Source organism: Leucopleurus acutus (assembly GCF_964270905.1).
Source record: "Leucopleurus acutus genome assembly, chromosome: 11".
Taxonomy (NCBI): Eukaryota; Metazoa; Chordata; class Mammalia; order Artiodactyla; family Delphinidae; genus Leucopleurus; species Leucopleurus acutus.
This window is the reverse complement of record NC_139152.1, coordinates 94214823-94224983: the sequence shown is the minus strand read 5'-3', so window position 1 is coordinate 94224983 and position 10161 is coordinate 94214823. Positions and strand designations below refer to the sequence as shown.

Here is a 10161-nt window from a genome sequence, read left to right as displayed (position 1 = left end):
GGGGGAAGGGGAATGTCGTACAAACGGCCAGCTGCTATTGTGGGCATTTTTTCCTATTTACTCCGGCAAAAAAAGATTCAGACACTGAAGAAAAAGGGTGGCCCTGTACTAGGTCTTGAACCCAAAGAACGGTTTGCACAGATATTCATCCAAGATACATTGCAGCCTCCACCTCAACAGATGCTCTTTCAAATGTTTCATGACTCTCCTCAACAGTCAGTTTCCATTTAAGGGGAGGAGGATGACGCTGCCAGAGATGGCTCTGCTGGCATGAAGGCTGGCCTAAAATTTCTATTTAAAAGCTGGATCAAAATATGTTTGGCTTCTGTTGTCTATTTAAAATTTCAAGTTAAGGCGAAGAAGAATTACGCTCCATCGTGAATGGGCCTTGGGTGCCTCACTCACAGACTAGAGTGGCAAATGCTAAGAGAGTCACAGAGAAAGGAGAGAAAGTAGGAACGCGGACTGAGGTATTAGGTACAGACTGTGAAGCCAGATATGAAAAACTTGGAGTGAAAAGAAAAGCCTTGAGCAGGGGGAAAGACCCCCATATTCGACCTCCCAACCCGAGGATCCTGATTAAGATAAGCATTCTGCATGGCACCTGTCACCGCGTCAGCCACCTCCGCCCAGCACCCCTCCCCCGCCTCATGGCCTTCCACCTCCTGACCCCTTTCCAGCGGCCTCTCTTCATATCAGAACACGCCCCACCTAAGGGCCTTCTTTCTCACAGCTGCCTGTCTTCATCTCAGCGCCCACCTCAGTCCCCGCTAATCCGATGCGTCGCCTCAGTGCCCCCACCTCGGTCCTCTCCCTGACCTCAGCATCTCTCTCCGCTCTAGAGACGCCCCAGCCTCCCCTCCGACCAAAGCCCCTCTCCTCAGCACACTCCCTCCACCTGAGCGCCCGCCTCACCCCAGCGCGCACCCTCAGAGCGCGCACCCTCAGAGGCTCCTTTTGCTGCTCCAAGTTGCTCCCGGCCCTCCCGCCACCCCGCCCCCTCGTCCTCTGCCCCGCTCCGGGTTCCGCCCCTCGCTCTTCGCTCCGCCCACGGTGGGCCCGCCCCTCCGCCCGGGTCCCGCCCACTCCAGCCGCTCGCCCGGACTAGTCGTTTGGCGCCGAACCTCTCTGTCAGCGACAGGACGCCCGTCTCCGCGTTCTGGTTCTGAGGCAGAATCCCTGAGGACTGGAAGGCCCGGGCGGGGGGCGGAAGGGATTCAGATACCTTGAAAACCCCCGGGAGACTGTGGGTACGAGTGGAGTTTGTGGCAAAAAGGGAAGGCGGGTGAAGAATCTGAGGGGAAACTCAGGGTTTCCTTTCTTTGGTCATTGTCGTTGCTGGGCCCTGGGCTGGTGGCTTCCTGGGTCCCGTCCGCAACCCAGCCCCGGAGGGAATCTCAGTGCTCTCGAGGGATTTCCAGCATCCTTATTTTAAACCAAGTCGGACCTAAGTCTTGAGGAGGCCTCCTCGGCCTTCTAATGAGGGAGTCAGGTGTCAGGAAAACGGCTGTGGTGGGGGGAGGCGGTGAGGGTGATCCGGCCCGCGCTCCCCACGATGAGGGACAGCTTCTGGTGCCTTAAGCCGAGGTGGCCGGGAGCCCTACCTTGGATTCAGCTGTTCACCCCGTCCACTGCTATTTGAGATAGATGGAGAGCAATCTTTTTGTTTATCAGGGAGGAAAGAAAGGACAGTCACTGCGGAATTTGGGGTTATCACACATGATTAGCTATCTGACTGAGGGACCGTACTCCAGAAGATTCCATCTCCACGGTCTCCTCGTTTGCCTCGAATACTTTGCTGTTCAGAGGTACTAGGTGGTAGCGACCATACCTCCACCTTAGCAGTTTGTTCCCCCTCTGGGCCGGGCCCCAAGCTGAATGTGGTGTTAAGCAAAGAGATGGAATAGACCAAGAAGACTGATTACTTGGACCACGTTTTCTAATGAAAACAGTCAGACCTTGTAGCCCTGAGATCTTAAAACAACTGCTACAGAGTTAAATCAAAGACTATCTGCTTATTGGCCCTAATATTTTATCATGTTTAAATATTGGGTATCTGCCGTAATTTTAAATCTTAAAAAAAATACATCATGAAACTAGGAAATACTATAAACAAAATACATCTAATGTTTTATTAAACAAAAAGATATATGTTACAAGAGAGCCCATTCACAATTCCCAAGCAGGAAGTCATCCCTCATATATGAGAAAAAATATATCTTTTTTTTGAGGATAGACTAAGTTCTAGGTGCCAGGGAGAATACAAGGAAGGTTGACTTAAGGCCAAGGTTCTTAGAGTGTTGTTAACCAACATGAAAGTTTAATAACAATATGGAATTCTAATATTCTACTTCTAAATAACATTCCAAGGCAACAAAAAAGATATTATTAGTCATGATTAATTGTGCTATAGGGAACTGAAAGATGATACAAAGTGGCCAGTTTTGAGGAAAGAGAAAAGAAACTAAGTCCCCATCCCCACATACACACAGCAACAAAAGACGTAACGCCACAGGCTTGGAGAAAGAAGATAGGCCAGCCCAGTTGTTCCAAACTAAATATTTTTATAATTGTCCTTCTGGTCCTTGATATCTGAAATGAAATCAAGAAGGTCTATGGGCAAAGGATTTTGTACTATATGATCTATGACTACTTCTTAATATTTCTTATTTTTCCAGAATTGATTATTTTTCTGCTGTTCACCTTTCAATATGAAGGAGGATCAAGTTGTGCTGGAAGAACCAGGATTCCAAGATGAAGAAGTATGGCTAGAATGTTGAAAGATATGTAGACACTCAGTCATTCTACAAAAATGAAGTTCCTTCTCTGTTAACTACTATTTTTAGAAACTGAGATTAGAAATAAAACATAGTTCTGGAGAGAGGCAATATTACAAATATGTAACAACTTGTTTGGCAAGGGGTGCTAAGATTAGCTACTTAGCAGCTGGCATGAAAGTATTTTAATAATTTAACAAGTGGTATGGCTATACTGGTACCTATGCTTACTGGTACCGAATAGCAGAGGAAGGAGTGCACGGTCTGGTAGGGAAGAAGATTGAGAAAACATATTTAAAAATAGATTGTGCTGTTCCACTCTTTTGGATTAAGGTCTTAAAAATTTGGAGAGGCCATGGGACTTCTCTGGTGGTCCAGTGGTTAGGACTCCGTGTGTCCACTACAGGGGACTCGGGTTCGATCCCTGGTCGGGGAACTAAGATCACAGGTGCCTGTTGGGCTTCGCGTTGCTTTCAGTGTTGGCACTTCTTTTAAGTATGTAACAATGTGTTTGAAAAAGCATTGTTGATCCTACCTCAGTCTGTCTAGAGAAGTGGAACTTGAGGCATTTTGGAGTGACTCATAATACTGAATTAACTCTTTAAAATATGTGAAACTGTTGGATATGAAGAATCAACCCTCCTTTTTTTCTGTTCCATGTCCTTTAGGAATCTTTATTTCAAGACATTGACCTGTTACAAAAACATGGAATTGTAAGTATGTTTTCAATGCTGTGTGAAATTGTCCATTTTAGAGTTTCTTAGTCTTGACTTTATTGGCATTTGGGACTGGGTAATTCTTTGTTTTGGGAGACTGTCCTGTGCATTCTAGGGTGTTTAGCAGCATCCCTGACTCCTAACCGCTCACTATATGCCAGTAGCAACTCTCTAGTTGTGACAACCAAAAATTTCTCCAGATATTGTCAAGTGTCCCCAGGGGGCAAAATTGCCCCCAGTTGAGAACGACTGGTCCAGCTGGAGGCATTCAGAGCTATCTACTGTTTTCATCAACAGAAAATTCACCTTCTGTGTCATGTGATTAAATGACGTTGACAGAAATCAAGACTTTAAGTAACTAGCTAGATGAATTTCAACAGCAATCAGTTGGCAGTAAAACTTCTCCGACATTACCCTTTGAAGCCCTCACATTTAATCTTTTTCAGTTGAATTTAGAAAATTGGAGCAAGAGAAAATCCTGGTCTTTTGGTTATGTAGTTATTTGCATTCTCCAAAGGTAAAGAAAAAAAATTTTAAAGAACATTTTGGTAATGAAGTTCTGTAGAAGGAAGGAGCTGAACTGAGGGGGTTGAACGTGTGATAAATTTGTTAGCTTTCCTACCAACAGACTTCTCTTTTGAATTCCTTGTTACATTGCCATGGTCTCACTAACATTCTTGGGAAATCAGGGCACAGCCAGAACATTTGGCATCATGCTGGATATGTTCTACTCAGATATTTCCAGAACATTTGGCTACATGGTGGGTGGGTTCCACCTGGCCGCTTGTATAAAATTGGCATCATGATGGAAGTAGATGGACACAAAAGCACATGACATAGTATGGGAGCCTTTCAGGCTGGCATTTTCTCAATCTGCTGCACCCATTCTTTTACTTACAGAATGTGGCTGACATTAAGAAACTGAAGTCAGTAGGCATCTGTACCATCAAAGGGATACAAATGACAACAAGAAGAGCGCTGTGCAATGTCAAAGGGCTCTCAGAAGCAAAAGTGGACAAGATTAAAGAGGCAGCCAACAAGCTTATTGTAAGCAAAATCCATTCTTTGTTGTTTTAGCTTAGAAGGGCCCTGTGAGTCTCTGTAGCCTTCCTCATTATGTACACTAGCAGCTATTGTGAGAACTCTGAGTTCCTGTAGATCACAAGACATACGTCCCATGTTAACTTTTCATCATGTCGGTTTCAAAGCAATTAATTTCTGAAAGAATGAGACAGGGGTTAAGACACCTGGAAAACTATGAAGGTAATTATTTTTTACCAAAACTTTTCTTTTTGTTTCCCTTTATATTACTTTTTTCCCTTTCTGTGTCTCTGCCTTTCCTTCTCCTTTTCTTCTTCTTTTTTTTTTTTTGGCCATACCACGTGACTTGCAGGATCCTAGTTCCGGGACCAGGGATTGAACCTGGGCCCCCGGGCAGTGAGAGCACCAAGTCCTAGCCACTGGACTGCCAGGGAATTCCCTCCTTTTCATATTTTTTATCTTCCTCCTTCTTATTTTTGTCTTATCTCCTCAAACATTGTATCTACGGCTGTTGTGAAGTGCTCAGCAGCAAAGAAGTTGCTCTCTCCTGCTATAGGCATTTGATAAGAGAGCATTGCATTTGAAAACGACAGCAGTGGCTGGGTCTACATGTGTGCAGTTAAGATAGATATGACCAAGAATGTGCTCACTGAGGCACCTGAGCTTAAAGCTAAGTGAAACCTATACCTTGTAGCTGGGCCCACAGAACACAAGAGACCTACGCAGCTGAGAGGCTCCAAGCAAAAACACACGCCTTTGACCCAGGCTTTTGTGTAGAGCTTTTGGGGGCCACTGGAAGCACCAGCTCTGGAAATAAGAATATGCAGAAAGGCAAAGTCTCCCTCTTTGCAGAAGAGCAGGCTTCTCCGTTTCTACATGTGTATGTGAGGCTCTCATTCCCACCAAGTCCTAGAAAGTCTCTTCACTGACAGCCATCCAGTTTCCTTCCCCAGAGGCAGTTGAGGCATGAGAGTGATGCAATGTGGTCCTGAGCTTGGAGAGGACCCAAGTGAACTGCTCTGAACACAGCTCAGTTGCTTTACCTTCTGAGTACTCTTGGGCAGTATACCTGCAAGTCAGTTCCATAACTGCCAGGGTATCTAATGAAGCCCTAGAGCAGCACCCAGGGTTTGGGAAACTGCTGCTTTATAGCTCCTAGGCATTAGTCTTCTTTTCTTTGGAAAATAATTCTATTACCAAAGAAAAGAACCTCTCTCCTTCTCGTGTACCTACTAATGCACCAAGAGTCTTATCCTTTCTTAACTAAAGCTATTTATTCTGAAAGAAAGAGAAAACGATTGAGACGTAGAGACAGAGACAGACAGAGACAGTTAACTTCACAGTACAGTGGTACGTATCAGAGTCATCTGGAGTGGCTTGTAAAGAACACAGAGGCCCAGGCTCGTTGGATTAGGGTTAGGCATGGGCTTTCCCCCACTTCACGTTCTCTGAAGTTTGAGAACCACTGTCATAGTATAAAACAACAAAGAGGGGAATACATTAGACCACATCAGGACCTATCTTCACTAGTTATAACACCGCATCAGCTGTAGCTCATTAATTCAACCAATATGTAGTATATCTAACGTGAAAAATATTGTATCATGAATATTGAAAACTGAAATTCCTGTGCTCCTTCCAACTTCTAGAGCTGGGGGAAATGATGCTATTGAATGAAATCAACTGAATCACTTAGTAAAGTACCATTCTACTTTATGCCATAAATATATCTCATTTAATCCTTACAACTCACCTATGAAAGAGACACTATTATCCCCGTTTGACCCAAAAGAGGAAGCCGAAGTACAGCAAGATTAAGCAGTTTACCTGACATCACACAGCTAATAAGTATTAGAGACATATTTTGAACCTTGGTAGGGTGACTCAAGAGCCTGTGTTCTTTTTTTTTTTAATTTTTTCTTTTTTTCATTGTGGTAAAATACACATAACATAAAATTTACCATCTTTATCATTTTTAGGTATACAGTTCAGTGGTACTAAATACATTCACATTGTTGTTGCAGCCATTACCACCATCCCTTCCCCATAACTGCTTTTTTTTTTTTAATTTTATTTTATTTAAACTCTTTTTTTTTTTTTTCTGGAATATCTTTTTCTTCTGTGTAACCTCCTCTTCTGGTTTAGGAACAATCTGTTCTTTTTCATTAAGGATCATTCAATATGGCAGGGAGAGCTCATGTATGGGTTGATCCGACCATAAGCTCTGTAAGTCCTGCGCCACATCTTGGGGGCTTTGTTCACCTGGATGTGCTCAATGACCAGAGAATCTACATCTAAGTCCTTAAGTTCAGCATTACTCTCTGCATTTTTGAGCATGTGCAGTAAAAATTCAGCACTCTTTTTGGGCCACCAACCCTGAGTCCAGCCCCACTGTTTTGCCTGGGCACACCTACCAGCTCCACCATTGTAAAGTCGGAATGGCACACATTGCTTCTTTTTTTTTTTTTTTTTTTTACACATTGCTTCTTTACAGTGACATCCTTCAGATACTTGGTGGCTTTTCAGATATGCATACCCTTAATGGCCTGGGCAGTTTCACGAGTGTTCTTAAAGTGAACACGAAGATTTGAATCTCTTGATTTGCATGATTTCGTGGGGTTTTCTGGGTCAAGTGAATAGCGAACCATTTTTAGAGGTCACCTGGAAGCGAGCAAGAATAATTCTATCAACATATATTTACAGTAACTCATATAGTTTATATATGTACTAAACGCTGCCGGCAGCTACTCAGAGAGTTGTTGTTTTCACGATTAATCCAAAGGTGTCCTAAGAAATGCCATCATTGCAGTCTTTTTTAAAAATTTAATTTAATTAATCTATTTTTTTCTATTCCTTTTCAAATTCTTTTCCCATTTAGGTTATTACAGAATATTGAGCAGAGTTCCCTGTGTTATACAGTAGGTCTTTGTTGGTTATCTATTTGAAGATAGGAGGCTATGTTCTTAAGCATGATCTTGTGCTGCCTTCAAAGACAAATGAACTGTAGCTTATATCAAATGATGACCCTGGTAATCAAGTATATAGCTTTTGGTGGGATTTGAAATTAAAACCATCATCTTATACCCTTTTTGAACTTTTTCTTTTGTCTTTCTGTAGGAACCAGGATTCCTGACTGCATTTGAGTATAGTGAGAAGAGGAAGATGGTTTTCCATATCACCACTGGGAGCCAGGAATTTGAGTATGTATCTCATATTTTTTATAACCACTAAACATAATCTTTGGAATACTATATTTCCTTACCTCTATCCAGGTTGCTATTTTGACTATAAGTAGTAGAAATAGCTTCTTATTTTGCAGAAGTTTTTTTTTTTTTCTCGAAAGGCAACTGAAGCAAATAAATTCCAGACTGCTTGTAAAAGCAGGATTAAATTTCTTACAAGAAATTCAGACCCAAAATATAAGTAGTTTCTAAATCAGCCTATATTAATCTATAAACCATTTAAAAAATTAGTTTAACTTTTCATTTCCCTTTTCTTCTCCACTGATGAAGGAAATTCCATTTCACTTTTGGTTTTTCTTAAAAATCAGTTGTTAGAGTGAATATTTTAGAAGAAATGATGCAGTGTTGGTTTTGCTCTTCAGCCTCAGCAGTTTTAACTTCCCTTTTTATTTATTATCTTATGATTCCTGAGACATAGTCATCATCTTCCCAATGCAAGTTGACTAGAATGTGGTTTTTTTTCTCTACCTTAGTAGGCAGAGTTACTGTTTCATAAGTCAGAGCAGTGGCCAAGATCAATTTGAACAAAAGCAGTATTTCTTCAAAGTATTCCTCAAAACCCTGACCTCACAAAAAACTGCAAGAAAAAAAGAGTTCATAGTCAAATATGCCTCCACTTGAATGTCTGCTAGGCAGCTCAGACTTCACAGGTCTGAAACCAAACTTCTGATCTTTGCCCCAGATCTGCTCCTCCTAAAATCTCCCTCATCCGGAGCTCTTTTTGATCCTCAGATCTGAAACCTTAGTGTCATCCTTAGCACCTCTTTTCCCCTCTCACACCCTAACTCTAATCTATTAACAAATCCTGTCTGCTCTACCTTCAAATATATTTAGTCAGAACAAACCAACCGGGCTTCCCTGATGGCGCAGTGGTTAAGAATCCACCTGCCAATGCAGGGGACACAGGTTTGTGCCCTGGTCCGGGAAGATCCCACATGCCGCAGAGCAGCTAAGCCCGTGTGCCACAACTATTGAGCCTGTGCTCTAGAGCCCGCGAGCCACAACTACTGAGCCCACGTGCCACAGCTACTGAAGCCCGCGCACCTAGGACCCGTGCTCCGCAACAAGAGAAGCCACCGCAATGAGACGACCTCTCACTGCAGCGAAGAGTAACCCCCACTCTCAGCAGCTAGAGAAAGACCGCGCAGCTATGAAGACCCAGCTCAGCCAAAAATAAATAAATAAATTTATTTTTTTTAAAAAAAATCCTTATATTTAAAAAAAAAAACCAACCAGTTTCTTCAACAAATAAACTTTAAGGAATAAAAAAAAAAAAGAGAGATGGAATCAGGGAGAAGACCTAGAGATTAAAAGAGATTTAAAAGACATGTCACTTGGGCTTCCCTGGTGGCGCAGTGGTTGAGAATCTGCCTGCTGATGCAGGGGACATGGGTTCGAGCCCTGGTCTGGGAGGGTCCCACATGCCGCAGAGCGGCTGGGCCCGTGAGCCACAACTAGTGAGCCTGCGCGTCTGGAGCCTGTGCTCCGCAACAAGAAAGGCCGCGATAGTGAGAGGCCCGTGCACTGCGATGAAGAGTGGCCCCCGCTTGCCACAACTAGAGAAAGCCCTCGCACAGAAACGAAGACCCAACACAGCAAAAATAAATTAATTAATTAATAAACTGAAGGTGCCTTGTAGGCACAGACTATTAAAAAAAAAAAAAAAGACATGTCACTTAATCCCAATATGTGGATCTTATTTTGGATCCTGATTCAAACACACACGGATAATAAGACATATGAGACTGAAAATTGAACACTTACTAGATAGTTGATATTAAGGAATTACTAATTTTTTAGGTGTGATAATGGTAATGCAGTTATATTAAAAATAAGAGTCTTCATCTTGTAGAGATACCTACTGAAATATTTAGGATGAAATGATATGTTGCCTAGGATGTGCTTAAAGTAATATGAAAAGGGAGGGAAGTGGTTGGAGGTTTATATGAAAAAAGGTTGACCATGAGTTCATAGCTGATAATTTTTGAAGCTGAGTTATAGGTACATGAAGGTTCATTATTATACTGTTTTTGTCTACTTTTGTATGTTTCAAATTGTCCATAATAGAAAGTTTATATATATATGTGTGTGTGTATATATACATTTTTTTTTCTATTTGTGTCTATATGTGTACAGAGAAAGAGAAGAAATATGAATTCAATTACTTCTCACCACCTTCTCCTTTGTTAGCTCACTGGTCTAAAACACCTATTAGTATCTCTTCTGGATTATTAATAATAACTTCTAACTAACTTCCCTCCTTTAGACCTTGCCCCTACCATTTATTCTTCACATAGGAGCCAGAATAATCCTTTTAAAACATAGGTCAGATCATAACACTCCTCTGCCCAAAACATCCTAATGACTCCCCATCTCACTCAGAGC

General features: G+C 42.2%; 1 protein-coding gene and 1 pseudogene across 3 annotated transcripts in view; one reads left to right on the top strand and one right to left on the bottom strand.

The window, feature by feature from the left end:
* Window positions 1-2711: 2711 nt before the first annotated feature.
* DMC1 (DNA meiotic recombinase 1) overlaps window positions 2712-10161 on the top strand; it is a gene marked incomplete at both ends in the record, with an annotated part of 38197 nt that continues 30747 nt past the window's right edge. For both annotated transcript variants that reach the window (XM_082850215.1, XM_082850214.1), the window contains 4 exons: window positions 2712-2762; window positions 3446-3490; window positions 4394-4540; window positions 7652-7734. In XM_082850215.1, the coding sequence (XP_082706341.1) occupies window positions 2712-2762; window positions 3446-3490; window positions 4394-4540; window positions 7652-7734 (326 nt within the window). The remainder of the gene's footprint in view (window positions 2763-3445; window positions 3491-4393; window positions 4541-7651; window positions 7735-10161) is intronic.
* Window positions 6340-7182, bottom strand: LOC309968801 (large ribosomal subunit protein uL22-like; annotated as a pseudogene). The gene has a single exon. The product of its transcript is annotated as a large ribosomal subunit protein uL22-like (transcript).